The 23,424-nt window shown below is 32.2% G+C and overlaps 1 protein-coding gene across 2 annotated transcripts; it reads left to right on the top strand.

The window, feature by feature from the left end:
- The first annotated feature begins 17,655 nt into the window (after positions 1-17,655).
- Positions 17,656-21,767, top strand: LOC120068848 (flap endonuclease GEN-like 1). 2 transcript variants are annotated; one of them, XM_039020484.1, is made up of 8 exons: positions 17,656-18,038; positions 18,371-18,547; positions 19,061-19,231; positions 19,313-19,494; positions 19,601-19,847; positions 20,041-20,176; positions 20,497-20,969; positions 21,241-21,766. In XM_039020484.1, exons 1-8 carry the CDS (start codon positions 17,844-17,846, stop codon positions 21,484-21,486), a joined length of 1,827 nt encoding a protein of 608 aa, XP_038876412.1. In that variant the 5' UTR covers positions 17,656-17,843; the 3' UTR covers positions 21,487-21,766. The 2 variants fall into 2 exon arrangements, with proteins under 2 accessions (XP_038876412.1, XP_038876411.1); XM_039020483.1 differs by having other exon boundaries at positions 19,061-19,494; positions 21,241-21,767.
- The last annotated feature ends 1,657 nt before the right edge of the window (positions 21,768-23,424 follow it).

Genomic DNA, 23,424 nt, shown 5'->3' with positions numbered 1-23,424 from the left:
AGTAAGATAGATTGAGAAAGAGAGAGATCGTGCACAAGATTACCTTCGTAAATTTAGAGATCGTTGGACTATCTATTAATCTAATCATTGATTAACTATGAAAACATTAAAGGATTATCTATTTCTCAAGCCTAAACAAATGTAGGGAAAGTCCATACAAACTTCCTATGGAAAATCAACATGTTGGCGATTCATAAATTAATGTTGTCACACAAGCTCTTTCATTTAGCTAATTGCATTACATTCTTGGATTTATTAGTACATTAAGCAAGAATGGCCAATTTTAACCTAATGCATTTCTAATCTTTAGGTTTCATTATCTCTTAGGTGATCCTAGAAGCCTAGCAATCAAGCCATAATTATAACAAAAAACTATTGCTACTTAATTAAGCATGCCTTCAACGCAATTATAGATATCAAAATCATGCATAGCTAGGGCAAACAAACATACAAGAGATTAATTCATCAATTCAATCAACCTATATGCACATTCTAGAAATTGAAACAAAGATAGGAAATCAATATGAAACAACATGATTCACGAAAAGTTCATAAGAAATCTCATTAAATTCAAAGAAAAGCCCTACAAACCTTAAAACCGACTAATGGCCTTTAATCTTTCGTCTTCTAAATCATATGCCAAGATTTACCATTAAAAATCAAAATAAAAAAAATCTCATGAGTTTGGACTAAAATGGCCAAAATCGAGCAAAATGCTCTCAAAGTCGACCTAACTCTCCTCTCTCTTTACTTGATTCGGAAAAAAACTAATTTATACTACAGGCGCAACATTGCAACACTGAGGACAGTGGTGTAACATTGCAACACTACTCCGCACGGACCTCGTATGTAAGACAAGCACTGCAATGTTGTTCATTATTTGTTAGGCGTGCATGCGCTCGGTGACTTCTCTTCAAAATCTATAGTGTTGCAACACTAATGGTAGCATTACGATGCTCTCTTCACTTTTCAACTTATAGCTTGTAGTATAACGCAAGGGAATAAGGTAGGTGATGCGACGCTCCAACGATGCATTCAATCAGTCCTTGAGCGTAGCTCTACACTTGGTAGAGGATTTCAATGCTCAACATAAGGGCATTTTGGTTATTTTTTCTTTGAAGCTCAAATGTTCAGATTAACTCCAAATTGCTTCAAACTAACCCTGAATGACTTCAAATGTTCAATTCTACCTCTTGAGAGCTCAATACCTATAAAATAGCATAATAAACATATAAAATTGATAAACAAACCTAAATTGAGCTAAGGAAAATAGCACTTTTATGGTGCTATCAATCAACACTTCTATTTTCATCATTCACATTGTGTAGGGCAAGTGGGAGATGTACAAGGGTATAATGTATGCCCTAGTTTATTGTATTTTACTTTTATGTATTGTATATCCCACTAGCTTTAGGACAAGTGGGAGATTGTTGAGATTTATGTCCTAAATCTCATAGTTTGTAAATTTTATAAACAAATTATATAAATAAAAGTCTTATTTATTCTTTCACAAATAAGTGTTATTTATTTATGCACATAACTTAAATCCAATAAACTAAGATCCAAGGTTATTTTATATAACTTCTTGATCAGTATGTGATTGACATACAAGTGGATCGTGTTCAAGCAATAACCTAGAAGGTCTATGATACATGGATAAGGTTGGGTGTCTTATCCTGGTAACACTATGGATAAAAATCCATTTTATAATTGTTACAAGAGTTGTAAATATTACAATCGATTTGATCCAATCGTAAAATGTGTAGACATGCAAGTGGAGGTATCCTATGTAACGGGATTGTATAAGACCGAACCATAAAATATATAATCTCTCTTTGTAACACCGTTAACTTAAGAGATTAATATTTCAAACAATGACCACGTAACTCAATCTCAATCCTCAGTGAGTTATGAACTTGTTTGGTGTGAAATAGGTATCATTAATTCTATCTTACCCAAAACAAATGAAATCTATAATACTCTAACTACAACTCGAACTAACACGTAGTAATAGTGGAGTAAGAGGTCGATCCCAAGAGAACTTCTATTAATTGACCTAAAATAGACTACTTGATTTTAAAAATGCAAAAGATTAAATGGGGGTTTGTTTGTTTTAAGAACGCTTTTAAAAATGCAAAAAATTAAATGGGGGTTTGTTTGTTTTAAGAACTAGAAACTAACTAAGTGAAAAAGACAAGAATTGATATAGAGAATTTATTGATGAGAGAAATAAGAGAGGTTGTGAGATAAGATTCAATTGAAATGAAATCTTGGAGATTTTATTGTAAATTAGACAATTGTATCATTGACTTAACAAAGAATCATACAGTTAAATTATTCAATAGTTCATTAAGAGTAGATTCCTAATGCTTCAATTAGCTAAATTGACAATTAACCCTAATCTAGGTCTTAATTGCTTCTTAAAGACATTTCAAAATGAATCCCTAAATTGCATTAACTCATGGGTTTTCTTAACTATTCCAATCTTGAAATTAAAAGACTGAAAATTCAAGATTGATTGCATGAATGTTCTGAATTAATAGATTCTTTAAAGAAATGAGTAAAAGAAGTCCACATTTTCTATCAAGACTACTAATTCTTGCAACCATAATTACAATTTTGTTATAGAACCATGTAATTTTTGCATAAAAAATGATTAATCTTAAGTCATCAATTAAATCTTAATCAATTTTATTCTAATCTCAGCAAGAACATTCAAAAGAAAGTAATTACATGAAAGAAAATTCAAGGAAAAGTCTCAAGAAAATACCAATCTACATAATTCCCCAAGAAAAAAGATTACCTACTCATAGATGATGAAATTCTTCAAGCAATCTATTGATAGTTGCATATTTGATATAAGGATTAGATACAAATTGATTGAATCTCTAAAAAAAAAAATTATAAGAATCCTTTTGTAAATTCGAAATCTCTCTCTAAAAAAATGGTTTTTTCTTATCTTCTCTTTCTCTCTCTCTTTAAAAATTTGTTTTCTCTTCTTCTCTTTTTATCTTAAAAAAAAATGTTTTGCTGAAGAACTGAACCAAAATTTATACTAGCAGCATAGCGTCATGAGGCATGAGGATGAATCGCGTCAAAATCCAAAAAAAAAAAAAAAAACATTGTAACACATCGAGTTTTTTTGCAGTTAAAAAGTGAGCTTTCTATCATATACTCGATCCTCGATGCACGATGTTGCTTTACTCGATACACGGTGTTGGATGAACTTTACTTGATAGCTTTTACTTGATGAAAAATGAATAAGAAGAAACTCTATAGTTGATTACTCGATAGCCTTTATTCAATTATACACGATAGTATTCTACTAAATACTCGATACTCGATTACTCAACAACCTTATTCGATGACATTCTGGGTATTTACTCGATTCTCTACAATTTGTTGATTTTCTTGGTCATTTTTTTAAATCTTTTTGGCCTAATTTTCTTGTAATGACTTCTAAACACCTCGGGGACCGTTTTACCTACAAAATTAGTATTTAAAGCCAATAATCAACACGGTTTTGGAAAAACTAACATAGAAAATATACATCCTTTAAAGACCTAACAATAATCTTGCTCATGAGGGTCGTCATTTGATTTGTATGGGTGAGAGTGACTTTAGTCACCGATTCAATATGCCTACCATTTTGGGGACAATACCAACTGGAGAGCTGGGAACATAACTACACATGAAATTCACTCATTCTCATCTTTAGAGTAAGCAATAGGTTGTCCCCTTCATTGCTGACTCTGGGACTTGAATAATGAGGCCTCACCCTCTTACTGGCCCGAGAAAGACTTTGTTTATGGTTGGACTATAAACAGATTGTTTGTTAGAGGATCAATGCTACTTAAGGAACAAGAGATAATTACAGGGGTAAAACTATGATTTGACCCTACTGTAATTACGAACAACTTGTGAAAGATTGACTTACATATATTGGTTAAATCAATGGACATTGAAATATTATACAATTCATAAGGGCCCAACTGAGTCTTTAGTGGTATGCCCCATAGTTTATGAAGGTTGATTAATTTAATTAAAGAGTTTAATTGATTAATCTCAAATCATTGGAGCTTATAACTGTAGGTCCATTAGATCTCTCTGTTAGCTCACAACGTGTTAAACAAAGATATTTAGTGTTGAAAGAATATGAAATGTTCAAATTAATTAAAGGAATTAGTATAATGTATAAGATACATTATAATATAAAATTAATTTTTCTTTGAATAGATTCAAAAATTAAATTTTATAATATGAGAGCATTAATACTTGAATATGATTCAAATACTAAATTAATGTGAATTGTATTCATATTAAAGTTATAAGTTGTGAGAGAATATATGATTCNTATTTAATAAATAAATTCATTAATTAAATTTTATTTAATTAAATATATTTATTATTTTATTTATAAATTAAAATAACTCCTCTGCATTGGGAGGAGATTGTAAACTCCCCTCACGTAGTATATTATGGGATGAGATCCCAAATGTTTAGTCAATTTTTACAAAAAGAAAGAAACCATTCACCAACTTCTCGTAGAAACACCCTCCATCTCTATAGAAGAAAATTCTCTCTGTTTACCCCTTTCTTTTTCAAGAGTTCCCACAAACTCTTATTTGTCCAAAAGAATAGTGGAGAAGTCCTCTTAGTGGTGTCTTGGTTGTGAAAAGAGTTGGTGATTCCAATAAGAGTTCATAATGTGTTTTATCGGGAAAAGAAACTGTGAATGTTCATCAAAGGTATTTTTTTCTCCTTTAAGAATCTTGTATAAGCATGCTTAAATCTTCGTCATATCTTTATTCTGTATGAAAGTCCTGTAAAAAAAAAAATTGGGGCAAAAGCGATCAATCGCATCCGCTTTAAGAACTCTATTCCTTCAATTGGTATCAAAGGCCAATTATTTTTTTTTCTTCCAATTTTTGTTATGGAATTTTTACAGAATAAAATGGTGGGTTCAATTTTTTCTGTGTATGTGTGAGGTATCATTTTAGAATTGGGTTTATATAATACATGTTTATGGATTTTAGCATTTAGATTTACAATTTACTTTGATTCGATCAATGTAAGGTTTGTTGTTTTGGACAAATTATTTGTAAATTGAGTCTTGTAAGTCCGTATCGTTTGTGGTATTTTTTTGCTATGAAAAAACAAAAAAAAAAAGGTTAAAATTGAAATATAGAGTGCAAACTCGAGAGATTTTCGTGCAGGGTCCTATCTGACCGTCATCTTTTGTACATCATAAAATGCTTGTGACTGTCTAATTGATATTGTTCGTTCGTCATAGATTCTCCGGGACAGTAGTTTTTTTTTTTTTTTTTTTTTTTTTTTTTTTGACGTGATTGATGCAGAAGTTGGCCAAAAATTAGGGTTTTTGAGCCCTAATTTGAGAAGATCTTGACAAATTATATACCATGGAGTTAGAAATTTTAAAATTATTGTAATTTTTTTTTTTCTAGGAATGCCAAAATCCAATCTATATTGCTATTTAGTTTAATAATGCATTAGATGTATGTTTTAAATTATTTTAATTTGTATGTTGCATATAGTATGCCATATAAATTAAAATCCCATCATAGGTTAAGTATGTCATGCATCATATTTAAATATAATTGTTATATTTAAAGTTTAGTTTTTTTCCCCTAAAGTATGTACATGCATGGTGTATATTATATAGTATGCATGATTATAATATAAGTGTTATGTTATATAGTTTAATGTGTGATTAAAGCATGTATACTATATAGTTTTATTTTCACTAAAAGTGTTATATTATGATTGTTAATAAAAATAAATGACGTTACATAGTTTAAATAAAATTTTTATATTAGTAATACCACTAGATGCATGTTATAGGTTTTAATAACTCATTAAAATATAATGGTTATATGTTTAATGATTTAGATATTAAAATCTATGATAAAGAGTTGCATGCAAACATAAGGTTTTAATTGACCCTTTATGAATTGCTCATAAGTACAACTAAACCAAAATTACCCTTTTTCCCATGTAGTTACCTCTACTCTTTAAGTTCCACCAATCCCTCTAATGAATAATTAGTTATAGTCCAACTATAACTAAACCTCTCTCTAATCAAGAAAGGGTGTGGCGCCACATTGTTCAAGCCCCGAAATCAGCCATTTGGGGAGCAATTTCTCCACTTACCCTATAAATTAGGAAAAAGTGAATTCTTTCTTATGTAGCAACATTCTTAGTGAAGGAACTCTTATCAAAGAGTACCTCTGAGCGGAAGCAAGATCGTTCCAAACTCATTGTGATAAAATTACCTCATTCACAATCAAACAGACTAGTTATGCACTTAACAAAAAATCCCGACATGCTTTGAACTTTAAACAATAAAGAGAATAAGATACATACTCGTTGAAGAACTCTTCTTCGCTTTACAATATCGTTCTTGTCAATGGACTGCACCTCTCACTCTCGTTGTACAAGCCAAGCTAGTAGTCCACCAAATCTCGCTGTCGTCTACCCACGAATGGACTCCTCATGAACAAGGCAGCAGGGAAGACACCACCACTCGGAACCTTCGGTATTCTTGGAGTGAGAAGCTAGGAGGTTTGGGCTCTGTTGGATTTGGTAGAGGGAAGGAGGAAAGAACAATCATTTACCATAATCAAGCAAGTGGGAGAAATCTGAGGTCTATTGTATAGACAGATGCCTGATCATTTAGGTAGAGGTACATGATCGTGTAGTAAACAGGGCTGATCGTAAAACGATTGTTTAGTAAAACGCTCGGGCGCGCGGTCACTTAGAAAAAACTAAACGATCATTTAGGTAATTTTATGCGATTGCTTGGAAATGCGCTCTACACGATCGTTTAGTAAACTTTGAGCTGTCTGGTATGCTCTCGGTTTGCTAGGCAATGGATAATGTACTCTATCAGTGAGCGAAGGTCTGATCACTTTATAAAATGAAAACCATTTTCATTTCATCCTTCAGTTACGAAAACTAAATGCAACCTCCCATTAACTCATTCGGTTACGGAGAAAAAACCAGCAAAAATTATCCCATAATTGTTTAAATTAAAAAATAAATATAATCTTATTATATTTATAACCTATGGTTTAATATTGCATCATATGTAACATATGAACCATAGTTCTTTTCTCTTCCACTAGATATAAATTATATTTATATCATTTTCCTCCAATTAATGTATCTCATACATCATGTCAACTATATCATATATAATTGACTAGTTCAATCATATCATTATTAATCAAACTCCCTCTTGTCAATTTGAACACTTCAAATTGACCCAAAAATTGATTCTCAACTTGAATCCATTGAGCTACCAAGGGGACCTTATGGACCTATGGCTCGAAGCTCCAACGGTACGTGAATAGCTAACTAAACTCTTTAGCCACGAGATCCACCATCCGTTAACTGCCAGACATTCCATTAAAGACCGATAGTTGCACTCTTCTCACCACATATATATTTATGTATCCATTGGATATAACCAATCAACAGTACGATAACTCTTCACAGATGCTCGTAAGTATAGATGGGCCAATTTATCGTTTCGCTCCTGTAGTTACATCTAACTTCTTAAGTACCACAGATCCTTCTAATGAATAATACAACATAGTCGTACTATGTGTGACCTCTCGGGTCATGAGAAGGTGTGTGGCGCCACATCGTTCAAGCCCGGAATCAGCCCTTAAGGGAGTTTTCTATCTACTTACTCCTGCTTTAGGGAAGGAGTGAATTCCATCTTGTGTAGCTAAGTTCCCAGCTCCTAAATCAGACGAATCCCCAAAGTAGTAAGTTTGAGTCGGCGATCTAACCACTCGCACCCATGCAAATACGTAAACCATACATGCTTAAGTCACAACGACAACCAGGGATCTTAGTTTATTGGTTTGTGGTAAAACAATTAAAACATCCAATGTTCCATAAACAATAGTGAAGAAAAATATCATATATAATTACATCACAAGCATTTTTTCAATACAATGTTTACAAACTACAGGACCCAACAAGAGTTTAGGGCATCGACCCCAACAATCTTCCACTTGTCCTAAAGCAAGTGGGGTGTACAAACAACTAGTACAAAACAATAAACTAGGGCACTAAGGCTCAGTACAAAAATATCTCCCACTTGCCCTAGTCTAGCCGTGGGCGGTCCCGTAGACCCATGCTCTGAAGGTGACCTAAAAAAATTGTAGTCGTGAGATCCTTCATAAACGGGTCAGCAACGTTGTGCTCCAAAACAATCTTTGTGACTATCACATCCCCTCGATGCACTTTTTCGCGGATGAGATGATACTTTTGCTCTATATATTTGTCGCGCTTATGACTCCTGGGCTCCCTGGAGTTCGCCACAGCACTACTATTGATTCCTGGGCCTAGACATGTTTGGAACAACTTCCAGATCTATCAAGAACTTCCTGAGCCAAATGTCCTCCTTATCAACTTCACAAGTCGCTATATACTCGGCCTCCATCGTGGAGTAAAAGGGAAAAAAATATGGTATAAGAAAGATGTTAATATGTATATAGCCCAATAACTTTATATAAGTGATTACATTAATAGAGCTCTATCACTCTCTATTAAAACAAACCTCTATCATTGTGTATCACTTATAGACGGTGATAGAATGCTATCACTGTCTATCAATGATAGACAATAATATAGCTCAATCACAGTATATCACTAGTGATAGAGCTCAATCACTGTTATAGAGAGTGATAGAGCTCTGTACCTGTCTATCACTGATAGAAAGTGATAGAACTCTATCGCTATCTATCAATGGTAGAAAAATTTTCACACCAAAAACTATTTATATGCATAACAATAAATTAAAAAATAAAGAATAATAAAAATTAACGAAAGATTGAAAAAAAACACAAATACAAGAACCAAAATGATAGAATTCTAACATACTAAAAATCTAAAAAAAATACAAGAAGAACAAGGAAGGCTACAAATGATTTGAAAACCTAGAAAAGAAGAGAATAATAAGAAGACAGAGCGATGGATAGAAGAAAAAAAATTTAGGAGAGCGAAGAATCCATTATCAAAGGATAGAAGAGGCCATTATCAATGGAGAAGAAGCCATAGATGGACGGTGCATAAAATCAAAGAAGAAAATCAAGAAAGAAACGTAAACTTACAAACACAAAAAATAGAAGAAAAAAAATCGTACAGTGGTCGAGGAAGAATTTCGATGAAGAAGATCACGGTGTCGAGAAGGAGAATGGGTGAGGAAGAAGTCATGGCATTCAATGAGGAAGAAGGAAGAACAATGTTCATCAAGGAAGATGGAAAATAATATGTGGCAAATCAAATTTGAAGAAAAGGAAAATCATGGTGTCAAGAAGGAGAATGAGTGAGGAAGAAGATCAATGCGTTCGACGAGGAAAAAAGAAGAACAAAGTTCAGCAAGCGCGACAAATCAAATTTGAAGAAAAGGAAAATCGGCGATGAGGAAAATCACGATGTCAAGAAGGAGAATGAGCGAGGAAGAACATCAATGCGTTCGACGAGGAAGCAGAGTTCAGCGAGCGCGGCAAATCAAATTTGAAGAAAAGGAAAATCGACGAGGAAGAAGGAATTTTTAGGTTCATTTGAAAAACAGGAAAAACTGGATTTTTTTTTTTTTTTTTTTTTTTTTTTTGCTAATTGTAAATATTTTTGTTTTTTTTTCCTATTTGTAAGAATTACCCTATAATTAATTTAAAGATTACCCTATGATATGAATACTATAATGTATTTGCTACATTATTAATATAAGTATACTTGAGAGGAAATAAATTTTGAATATGATCAAATATTAATTATATGAATTGGGTTCATATAACTAAGTTTAATATAAATGAGATTTATTATTAAAAGTCATTGGTTAGAGAGAATTGAATTATAAGTTATATTGTATTTGATACAATATAAGAAACTATAAGTTATATGTTATATTTGATATAACATATAGTTTAATATATATTATATGATAAGGTAGTTATTATATAAATTATATTAAATTAATTTATTAAAATAAATAAATAAATAAATAAATAAATTTAATTTATTTTTTAAAATAATAGTAGGAAGGAATCGTAACTCCCTCCCCCTTCTTTCTCTCTATCACGTTAGTGGGGCTAAGGAGTAGGTGATCTTCTTCAATGGGTTAACAGAGATACAGAAACTCTCTAACTATGAAAAAAGAAAAAAAGAAAAAAAAAAAGTTATGTAAGATCACTTCCTCTCCTCCATTCTCCTCTCTCAATTTTCCCTTTTACCCAAATAGTCAGAGTCCACAAACTCCTAGGTTCTCATCTCAAAGAATACCATGGTTTTCTTTGCGGTGATGCCAAATTGGAGATTGAGGGTTTTTCCAGTGAAGATTAGATCTTCAAAAGTAAGGGTTCTTGAAACAACTTTGTTCTTCCGTATTTTTGTTTTTTTGTATGCTATAAATTTCATTTTTTAAATGCATAATAATGCATAATTTGTGTTATTCTCTGTAAAATCTAAATTCCCAAAATTGAAAAATCGAGATGATCTGCTTCCGCTCAAGGACCTCTAACTGAGTTCTTTTAATGATCTCATTGAAGGAATCAAATTCCGCAGCAAAAACATGTGAACAGGTGTACCATTGAAATTCGTTTTGGAAAATTTTTTAATAAAGAGAGAAGAAAACATAGCATGATAAGCATAAAGTTACAACATGCTGTAAAGGGGAAGAAGACATACACTTGAAGACTTTCCTCAATGCTTTCCTCTGCACAAACTCCTTGAAGACTTTATTCAAGAATACCTTCCCCACAATCTCATAAACAACCACGAACAAAGACACAACCACTTGAAAACCTTGCTATTCTCCGAACAGAATCAGAATTGTAGGATCCTTTGGAAGGGGAGAATTTTACATAACAACGTTTCTGTAAAAGTGTGTTGAGAGAGATTTTGATTTTTCATAGAGAGAATTATGGGATCATTATGTTTTTTCTACTCACTTTGCAATTGGTAGAGAGATTTTGGTTTTTGGTAGAGAGAATTTTTATAGAGGGAATTGTAACATTATGTTCTCTCTACTCACTCTGCAAAAAACTTCCTGTAACCTTAAGTGAGAAAGATGGATATGTAGAGGAGTTATTCTAATTTTATATCATTTAAATAATATACTAAATCTAATTTAATATATAATTAAATAATAATATTAATTAATTAACAATTAATATCACATATTTAAATTAATTTGAATAATATTTAGATAATATCCTCTCATATAACTCATAGTTTTAATATGAGACCCATTCATATTAATTAGAACCTATAGTTTTAATATGAATCTCATGCATATTAATTTTTAACCTATATATGAATCTCATTCATATAATTAATATTTGAATTTTATTCAAATATTTATCTCTCTCATATAATAAAGTATAATTTCTTATTCAAAATTAACTTTATGTTATAGTGTATCTATATACATTATATTAGTTGTATCTTATACAATTAATTCTCGTATTTAATTTGAATAATTCAAATTAACCCAAAAGTAAATGATTTTGTTTTTACCCTTAATAAGCTAGTAAGGGAACTAAACCTACAGATTATGATCTCAAATGATATGAGATTAATTAATTAAACCCTTTAATTAAATTAATCAACATTCATTAATGCAGGTCATTCCACTAAAGATCCATAGCTGCACTATATATATTTCTGTGTTCATGGATATAACCAATCAATAGTAAGTTGACTTTTCATGAATCGCTCGTAATTACAACAGGGTCAAATTACTTTTTTTACCCCAATAGTTACATCTAACTTCTTAAGTTCCATTAATCCTCTAATGAAAAACCTATTTATGGTCCTACCATAAACAAAACCCTCTTGGGCTAGTGAAAGGGAGGGACTCTATTGTTTAAGATATGGAGTCAGCACTTCAGGGAATAATTCATCTAATAATTCATCTACTTACTTTAAAGACGGGAAGGAGTGAATTACATCTTATGTAGTTATGTTTCTAGCTCCCTACTCGGATAAGTCCCCAAAATGGTAGACTTATTGAGTCGACGAGTATAATCACTCTCACCCATACAATAAAGGACTACCGTCATAGACAAGAGTTCATAACTCACTCAGGATTGAGGTCGAGTTACCTATAGTCATCCTATGAAATGTTAATCTCTTTAGTCAGCGGTATTATAAAGAGAGATTAATCATTTCGCGGTCCGGTATTGTACAAACTCTTTGTATAGAATATCCCAACTCGCATGTCTCCACACGAACAAATAGGATCAAATCGTTTATAACACTTTACAATTCTTGTAACAATTACAAAGTGGGTCGTATTCGTAGCATCACCAAGATAAGACATTCAATCTTATCCATATACTATAGATGATTTAGTTTATTATTTAAACATGATCCATCTGTATGTCTACCGCATACTATTTAAGTTTCATAAAATAACCTTGGATCTTTCTTTAGTAGATAATTGCATATATAAAATAATCAATCATTATTTCAAATAACTTATTAACTACGAGGCTTTAGAACATACATCCATACAACATTACTTTGGTGGAGCAGTAAATTTAAATTATTTTGTAATTATGATGCTTCTACTATTGCCTTAAATTGGAAGGCTTTTCTTTAGTCTCCCCTTTTGATGTACTTTATTCCCCTGAGCTCTTCTCTTACTCTTGGAATAGACTCCTTGTACTTTTCTTATTAGAAATGCATCCCTTTTGATTTTGGGATATGATGATGGTATCATAAATATGTCAACTTAGTTGAGATGTTTTGGTACACCTCCTGACCATCTGCCATCTGTATTCTGTTAAAAGAAAACAGAAAGGGCAAAACAAAGTATATTAATTAAGCTCATAGTCCAAATATTTCTTGTTTACAAACATGACAAAAATGAAGCACAACTATTCCGCTCTCTATCGTGTGGTGTGTTAGGAGTGCTTAGAGTAAAACAGATTGGAAAATAAATTCTAAGTATGAGTGCTGTATTATGCCTTGATGTGTCCAAATATGTGCAATGCGTCAGGGTGTTAGAGTTATACACAGAGAGCACACAACTCCTTAAAATGGCGTTCAAGTTTTCCTAGATTAAACCCAAGTATAAATCTAATCTAGGTTCCTGGCAAGTCCAGGGTCGAACACAGGGTTTTAGTTCACTAAACACAGAGAATGTGTTGTACTTGCAGTAGGGGTTTTCCTAAATAAATGCAAAAGATGTGTTATTTACACTAACATGTTGTGCCTATGCAATGTGATACAAAAGAGTTGAGTGGAAAATGATGGTTCATGTGAGAATGAAGTTTTTGTAAGTGGACGCGCCGGTTAAAGATACTTGTACACAATTTATGTAGTGTGGATGAAATAGGATGGTTTGCTTATCTTTCTGTTCATGCGTTAGACTCCATTCAACATTTCTCAATGTAGATGACATACAAGTCTATCTCTAGGTTATATGCGTCTAACTTAGAATGCAAGCAATACCAGTAAGTCTATCTCTAGTTGTACTATGCGTTTTACTTCATGTGACTTAGTTATTATTTCAAACAACTAAGTTAAAGATGCTTTCACCAAGTTGTCACGTTGGGTTAGACGTTGAAACAGAATTATGCATGAAGTACTAATGCTTTCAACATAAACAGAAGACAAACAGTATCAAAAGTGATGATCAAATATATGAACTTAACAAAGGGTCAATGAGCCTTTACAAAGAACTATATTCAATCAAAATGATATGAAAATGATATTAAGAGAGAGAATGAGCCAAGCCAAAGAATACAATCTCTTGTAGTTCTTTGGCTCAATCTTGTTGTGTACAATCACTTTCAAGAGTCGAGGACAGAGTATTTTCTCAAGAATAACTTTTTCCACTCCCTGGTCGGCAGTGGTGATGGTTCTTAGTTCCTTCGATCGTCTTACACCTCAGCATAACTTGTATAGCTAAGACTAAGTCTAAAAATTTACAGAGAGTATGGAGTTTCTAATTGTCTCTTTAATTCTGGAGGGTCTTCAAATATTTATAGGTGCTGGTCTCGTCCACTTGGAGGATAGACTGCATTTAAATTCATGCCCTGGACAACATTAAATTCCATGTCCTGGTTGGCCGCCTGACCTCTTGGAAGCTTTTCAAACGCTGCCTGTTGCAGGTGCCCATGCTTGCAAGTGGTGATGTGACACAATCAGCCCAGAGTAACGAATCTTCTATGCTTTGAATTCCCTCTAACGCATGGTTCATGCGTCGACGGTTGTCTAATGCGTTGTTGTCAGTTCTTACGTTGAAATCCTGCAAAGTAGTGTGTTAGTGCCGCGATAATCAGTAATAAAACTTCTTTTTACATGAATTTGCTATTGTTCAAGTAAATCCATGCATTTCCATTAAAAATGAGGAGAATTTATCATTAAAAACCCTAATTGTTCCAACTTAAGAGTAAAGATAACTTGTATTTTTTACAAGTTATCAACAACCCACATATAAAAGAAGTAAAATGTCACAAATGCCCTAACTACTGATATACATTTGATATGCTTGACTAATACACTTAAGTGATATATTTTATATACTTGATGATGAAGCACTTGACTGATATAGTTGTCAATCTTGTGCTCACACTGTCGATAACTTAACACACTTGATTTATATACTGCTGATAAACTTGATAATGATGCACTCTTTTATAATGTTGATATACTTGATTGCTATATTGTTGATGTACTTGATAACGATGCACTCGTTTTATTATCGATGCATTTAACTGAGTTGATATACTTTATAATTATACAATTAGATCAAAAAAAACAAAAAAAAAAGAACTTCTTCTTCGTATGCAATATATCCCCCAACATCTTTTTTCCATCAACTAGCATTGCTACACACCATTTGTCACTAGCCATCGTTTTGCCTCCCTTGCCACTTACCTTTATCGACTACCATACGTTCACCTGTCACTTTTCTCTCTTTCTCTTTCTTTCGAATTGATTGTTCAGGAAAAATATGAAATAAAAAATAATTAAAAATCTAAATTTGAAGTTTTTGTCATATTTGAAAATATATTAAATATGGGTGACACCTAAAATCCCAAACCCCCCTCTCAACATCTCTTCCACCAACCAACAATATTCTATACCATATGTTACAGCCTGCTACTTCGCCTCTCTCGTCACTTACCTCTATCGACTGACGCACATCCAACTGCCACTTTTCTCTCTTTCTATCTTTCTTTCTATTTATCAATTGTTTTTTCAAGAAACGTGGAGTAAAACATAAATAGAAATCTAGATTTAATTTTTTTTCATATGTATAAAATATCAAATATGACCGACACACTTACATAATTGCATGTTCAAATTGTCACCCATCGCAATTTTTCTAAATTTAAGGACAATTATCATTTTTTTTACATATTTCCAATTCATTACTATACCAATATTTTAATCGGTTAAATAATAATTAGAGTTATTTTCAAATAAAGGAAAATGAGCAAACTTATTTACAAATATAATAAAATGTCATTACTTATCAGTGTAGGCTTTCTATAGCTCAGTTATAAAAGTCTATGGTGGTCTATCACTCAGTAATAGTGTCATGTTGCTATACTTTTAAAATATTTTCAATAGTTTTACCATTTAAAACAATTACCTTAATAATTAATGTGCTAAGTAAAAATAAAATAAATGTTTTTATTTATTTCATAGGAGAATCGTGTGTCTAACGACTTTAATCTATCTAATTAAAATCTAGAGTACTTAATTCTCAACTAAATTAATAAAGCGTATCTTGTGACAATAAAACTATTTAAATTAAAACTTTTAAAAGAATAGATATTATTTTAAAAATCCACAACAAACCATATAGTATATCTTAGTGATGGGGAGATTTGTAGTTTCGAGTCTTCCTATATTGTTAGGGGAAAAAAAAAAAAAAAAAAAAAACAGAGAGAGGCTATATTGAAAAGAAGAAAATATATTTTTTAAATACATGTCTACCTGTAGTTTAATTTTGGCTAAAATATATGTTTAGAAAAAGTTAATAGAGATTAGATATATATAACCATAAATTGATGGTAGATTTACTGTAAATATGAGGAATAAATATAAAAGTTTGGAAGCTTGAAACTAAACTAAAAAAATATTGAAAGTAGAGGAGAGAATAAATGGTATTCTTAATCTCAATTTGAGCGTAGGTAAGTCACTAAGACGTTTTCCATTCGAGAATTCTAAATTCGAATTTCAATCCCATATTTGATACTTGTAATATTCTGGTGTATATCGTATACGCACACGTAATTATAGATAAAATCCTTTTGTCAATAATAATAATAATAATAATAGTCAGAAAATAAAGTTATCCTTCAAATTGAGTATGGTGAGGCTAAGGGCCCAAAATTGGGGCAGTCCAAATCCCCTACCTAAAAAGCCTTAAAAATAAGTTAATGCGTTCAACATTTTATTTTTCTTTTAAAAAAAAAAATATATTGATCTTCCTGTTTTCATTAATATCAATAACTATTTTCAATTTAATCTTCAACTACATTTTATATATAATGGTATATATATATATATATATATATATATATATATAATATATTATATATATTTTTTTTTTTCTTATTTTTCTTAAAAAAAAGTATATTTGTCGGTCTATTTTCATTAATATCAATAACTATTTACAATTTATATATATATATATATAATATATATTCTTCTCATACATATTCTCTCTCCCTCATGCTTCAAGGTTATTTTTCCCCTCCTCTTTTCTCCTTCTCCATTCCTCTTTTTTTCTCCTGTGTGAGTTACAGGTAGGAGACGGATGACATGGGGCGTTTTGATGACGGGGCAAGCACGAGACGACAAGAATGATGATGGCAGACTTGGAGCGAACAAACGACAATGACAGATTCAGAGCAAATGAATGGCAACAACTGACTCGAAGTAAACAAACAGCGACGGCAGACTTGGAGCAAATGAACGGCGAACTCGATTCAAATTTTAGTTTTATTTTTTCATATTTTTTTGTACATACTGTGATATATATGTACTTTTTTTAGCTTCTATAGTAAATTTGATATATTGTGGTATATGTACGAGAATGTTTTTTTTTATTTAGACTCCATGTATTATGATATACATATTATGGTGTAAATGAAATTTATGAAGATTTATATACCATGGTATATTTCATATATTGCTTTATATTGTGATTTATGTCAAACATTGAGTTAACCTCTAATTTATAAACGGTAGTATATTTCATATTAGTTAGAATATTTTAAATACCTAACAAAATGTTCTAAGATATATTTAAAATAACCATGAATCCGTCAAAATGTTATAAGATATATTTAAAATAACTATTAATCTGTCAAAAAAGGCAATAAGTTAATAGGTGAAAACTAAGGTAAATAGAAAATAAAATTTTATAAAATATATTTTTTTCAAATTGAAAATAAAAAAATTACAATAAATATATTTCCTCTCCCATTGATAAATATAATAAATATATTTTCTCTCCTATCATTAAAATCGGTTGGAAAATAGGAAAGATATATAAAATCGTATATAACTAAATAAAAAAATATATAATTATCCAAACATTTATAAATATAGGGTTTTTTTTTAGACTTCCACGTATAACCCCGAATTTCAAGGGGAAAAAACATGGGCCTTTCTAAACGTTGTAACGGTAACAAACCATCAACATTCTGAAAATTGAAGTTTCTGCTCACAGAAAAATGAAGATGAACCTCTTCTCTCAAACTATCAATCCATCACTACAACGAAAAACTCCAACTTCTTCTTGATTTCATGAACCCATTTCTGAATCACTCGAAGCAATGGGAGTCGGAGGCCATTTCTGGGATTTACTTAAACCTCACGCTCGAACTGAGGGCTTCGATTTCCTCAGGAACAAGCGGGTCGCCGTCGACCTCTCTTTCTGGATTGTCCAGCACGAGACCGCCATTAAATCCAGTGCTCGAAGCCCCCATTTGAGGCTCACATTCTTCCGCACCATCACTCTCTTTGCCAAGGTTTTGTTTTAGTTTAGTGTTTTGTTTCTTTGGGTGCAAGAATCACGCGAATAAATTCTCTTACCGTTGTGGGAGTTGATGTTTTGGGTGTAAGAATTTGAGATAATTGTTGGGTTTTGTGAACTTTCTTTGATTATCCCCTTTTGCTTATTGCATAGTGAGTAAAATGAATAAATTTGAAAATAAATTGGGAATTTGGTTGGTTATAATTCCTCTGCCGTAAGATGATTATGTTTCTCTCGTTTTTTCTTTTCGTTGATGGCATCAGTAAGTCGTTGATTTATGGCGGGATTTTATTCAAGCTGATAGTGATGGTGTTTTGTATTTTGCAGTTTGGTGCGTTTCCTGTGTTTGTAGTTGATGGAACTCCTTCACCCTTGAAATCTAAGGCAAGAATTGCCAGATTTTTTCGCTTATCTGGTATTGACACTTCTGATCTACCAAAGGTTGAAGATCGCATTTCAGTTGACAGGAATCGCAAGTTTGCAAAATGTGTTAAAGAATGTGTGGTAGGTTGTTTCACTTGCTTTGAGCATTTTCATCACATATATGTCCATCAATTTAGACTCCACTTGATCTTATTTACTTTTGAACGAGAATGGTATGGTTTCGTGCATCCGCTCTAAGGGCTTGGGATGTTTGAAATACCCTCCGAAATCTTGGTTCCAAGACTCAAGGTGAAATAATTAAAAAAGAAAAATTAATTCGTATTACCTTTCGGAGTTGATCTTGGATGAGTGAAATCTCCTGAAGATTAGTGAGGCGTACCGTGAGAAAAATTTGATTATAGAAGATAAATGGTGTTTTGTGCATCTTGGGTTTTTGTTATTGTATTCCATATTGTAAAGTCTCTTCAATGTTGGTGTACATGAGCTTTGTCACTGCTGCATGTGCCTCGAGTTTTGGATTAATTTGGGCCATCCTTTCTTATTGTGTTACTCGTTTCAGATACTGTGATGCTTTTGTTTGATTTGATGGACTTGCAATGCTCATCACGTGTCTTACTAATAGCTGCTTCATAGGAACTGCTTGAGCTATTTGGGGTGCCCGTCTTAGAAGCAAAAGGTGAAGCTGAAGCCCTATGTGCCGAGTTGAATCGAAAAGGCTTTGTGGATGCATGCATCACGGCTGACAGTGATGCATTTCTGTTTGGTGCCAAATGCGTTATTAAAAGCATCCATCCCAATTCAAAAGCAAGTACTCCTATCTATACGAGTCTTCTTTTATATGTGACTTCTTTCTTACCATGTTCTCTTGAATATCATCACATGCAGGAACCACTTGAATGCTACTTCATATCAGATATTGAAGCTGCTCTTGGGTTGAATAGGAAGCATTTAATCGCAATCTCTCTCCTGGTTGGAAATGACCACAACTTAAATGGCGTGCAAGGAGTTGGATTGGATACCGCTGTTCGTTTCGTCCAAGATTACACAGATGATGAGATTTTGAATAAGTAATATTTAGTTTATATGTTTTTCCAAATACCAATAACAATAAGTATATTTGTACCATTATTATTCTGTATTTTAACTGAGTTTAAACTGTTGAGTTTTATGCAGATTGTATGAAATAGGCAACGAGGATAATTCAATGCTTCAGGGTGGTCTTGAATTGGTAAATGACTATGGACAATCTTTGAAAATGAGCTCAAGAAAGATCAAGTGTTCTCACTGTTCCTTCTGTGGTCATCCAGGCAGCAAAAGAGCCCATGTTAAGTTCCCTTGTGAATACTGTGATGTGAGTCATGGTGAGGGTTGTATCAAAAAGCCGGATGGATTTAAATGCAATTGTTCCTCATGTGATACGGTACCTCATTGTCATTTCCTCTATTTGATTTTACTCTGAAAATGTGATCTGTATGAATTACAATTTTTTAGTCTTTGTGCTATTAGCATCTGTTATTTGTAAATATTTCTGTTTTGTTTGCTTCTTTTACCTGATCAACGTGAATTTTGGTTTTTGTTTGTTGAAAAGACGTTTTTCTGTTCATGATGGGCAGGATCGAGAAGAAAAAGAGAAAAAGAAACAAGAAAATTGGCGATTAAAAGTTTGCAAGAAGATTGCTATGGAGCCAAATTTTCCCAGTAGTGAACTTATTCAGATGTACCAGTGTGATAATCACAGTTATTTTAGTGGTATGAGTGGCTATGTTTGCATATCAAGTAGCAAATATTAACAATCTTGATTTTGATGAACAAATCTCTGGGTGCTGCTGTGACCCATGAATGATCAATTTAAAGCGCATTTGTTCGGGCAGCAGATGCCATTATATTTTAACAAACACCTCCATCTTCTTTTATATGATAATATTGTTTTCATTAAACACCTATTAAATGAAGTGTCAGTTTGTTTAAGAAGGCCTTTTCCCTTTTTTCTTTAGTTAGTGTCTAAGATTGTCTTGAATAACTTGTGCACATGTTACATTGTTATCTCATTTGATGTGATTCTACTGCAGATGATGACCTTGTCTTATCCTGGGGAAGCCCAAGAACCGAAATGCTGGTTGATTTTTTAGTTTTTCATCTACGGTGGGAGCCATCGTACATTCGTCAGAGGATGCTCCCCATGCTATCCACCATTTTTCTCAGAGAAATGGCTAATAATCCTATTCAAACTTTGTTATATGGCCAGTACGAGTTTGATTCTATACTTAGAGAGAAAATAAGATATGGACATCCATTTTATGTTGTCAAATGGAAGAAGGCAGTCCCAACCCTCAGCAATGTTATATATGAAGGGTCTTCTGAGGGGTTTGGCACTGGGCCAGATGATGCTATTGATATCGATGAAACAGTGGATTTGACAGACGAATCTGATTCTCCAAAAATTCATATTCAAGACGGGTGCTCGTTTCTATTGACTGATGAGAATATCGACCTTGTTGGCGCTGCATATCCTGAACAGGCTGCCAATTTTTTACAGGAAAAGGTAATCATCGTTTGTTTTTTTTTGTTGCATCCTTCATTTCTTCCCTGTCTCTTTTTGAGTACTACATTATTGAAGTGGGAATGGCTTAGCTCTACAAAGCTTAGTTTCTTTTTGCTGTTTACGATATCTAGCTTCCCATTAGGGAGGGCAGTAGATTACTTGTAGGGTTGATGAATGCTGGTATTGTGCGGTTTGTGAGTGTGATGGATATATCTTAAGCTGCAATGAACAAGTTTTATTTATGTTTGAAAATTCTTGGTTGGAACTAAAGGAAATGAAAAGGCAGAAGACCCCAACCACACCAGCTTGCGGGACTAGCGGAAAGTCTGATTCATCTAAAGGGAAAGGTGTCCAGTTAAGTATTACTGAGTTCTACCGTGCAACAAAAACGCAACAACAAACATCAGAGACAACAGATTTGACAAATGAGGACGAGGAGACGAGTACGGGAAAGAGAAAAGCATCAACTTCTTCCACTCTTTCAAAGTCTGTAAGACGACGCCTTTTGTTTGACTAGAGAGCTCTTTGAGAGCTACTGTGTGCACTCTGATTATTGAGTGCAAATTCTATAGCTTAGAATATATGTAATCACTTATGTTTTTGCTACAGCTCTTTGAGCTGTTGTGTGCCCTCTGATTATGGAGTGCAAATTGCCATATTCTATAGTCTTAGAATATATGTATAAAGTTATTGTTTTATTTTTGTTAGGCATTAATTGGTGCTTTTAATGATGTAATTATAATATATTTGGTTTAGCCAAGATCTTGATTTTGTTGTCCCTATAATTTGGTTAGTCTTCCCAATATTACTACCATTATTATCCTTTTAAAGGTTCAAATTTAGTCCATATATTTTCAAAATCTTAAACTCAATTCTCATAGTTAGTTGGAAGGTTAATTTTTATTTAACTTTTGAAAAATATGATAATGTAATTTCTATTTACCAAAAAAAAAAAAAAGAAAAAAAAGCACAATTGTGAACATATTATCGAAACTAGAAGAGAGGGAATGTTGATAGAGGCTAATTATTTGCTTGAAAAAAAAAAAAAAACAATCACCAACTAACTATATGGACTATTTTTAAGAACTATTTTAAGAATGAGAACTAAATTTGAATACTCACAAGTATAATAACTAAAATGAAATCAACATCAAAGTCAAACTTGTATTTTAACTTAAATGTATATGATTTTTCTAGTGCAAAACGTTGTATGATATATGGCTTTAGTTTCATTGGAAATTTTTAATTTCGTTTGTAGAGGTATTACTTTATCATATTTGAATCTAATGTTGTTTCTTTTCTTTTGTTGCAAGGTTTAAGTGAAGTTTCCATTTTGTCCGCATGTTTCAGAATGTTACATTTTCTCCACCAAATTTTGAATACATTTCTATTTAGGGACAAAGTTTAAAAAAAAATGGTATATTTTTAAATTATTGATAAAAATGGGATATATGAAAAAATATTTTTAAAAATAGGTCGGAATGGAAAGTATTGACAAAACTAGGATAGAGAAATCGTGTACCCCGTACACGATTAGCATTTAGGGGAATCGTGTGTATACGATTAGCATTTAACCAATCAGCACCACATCGGCTGAGTTGGTTAATCGGTCGCATAGAGACTCGTGGACCAAGTCCACGATTTTTTTTTCATTCTTTTAAAAAAATAGATTGACTAATTATTTTTTTAATCAGAGATGTACAACAATATTAAGACTTTAGGACCGGGTCCACTAATTCCTTCATTATTAAGCTTAATTATATATCTAGTCTACAATGAAAACATAATTATTCTGCACTCATATTGAAAAAAAAAAATGTCATGATACTAAAGAAGATTTAGATCTTTAATTTGAAAATAGAAGTTTACATGAAATTTAAAGACGACTCCCTAGCCTTTACCCCACATGGGGTTGTTTTCGTATGCTTCTAAGTTAACATATAAGATCTAAATAACCAAAATCTAAAATCCATAAACTATACATTTAATTCAGTCCAAATAAAAACAAAATAGTATATCCATGAATCATACATTTAATTCAGCCTAAATGCAAACAAAATGATATATATATATATATATTAACCCAACAAATAGGCCAACATAATCATCCAAAAAATAGCCCAACAAAATAACAAAATCTAATTTCTAAGTTCAACATATATCTAAAAATTATAGATTTAAATCATGGATTTATAAACTACACATTTAGTTAAGCCCAAATGCAAACAAAATGATATATATATATATAAAGATTATACATTTAAATCATGGATCCATAAACTATACATTTTCAATCTTGATCCTCAATTTTATAAACAAATACATATATTGGAAAAAATTAAAGAAAAAACTTTACCTTAGTCAAAGAAAACACTTCGGATGGAGAAAACTCTTCGGTAGATCAACTCACAACGACAACAACAAGAGAAAAAGCTCACGGCCGAAGGAAGAAATG

Source organism: Benincasa hispida, unplaced genomic scaffold, assembly GCF_009727055.1.
Source record: "Benincasa hispida cultivar B227 unplaced genomic scaffold, ASM972705v1 Contig123, whole genome shotgun sequence".
Taxonomy (NCBI): domain Eukaryota; kingdom Viridiplantae; phylum Streptophyta; class Magnoliopsida; order Cucurbitales; family Cucurbitaceae; genus Benincasa; species Benincasa hispida.
Note: the sequence above shows the minus strand (reverse complement) of the source record. Positions and strands in the feature narration are given on the sequence as shown.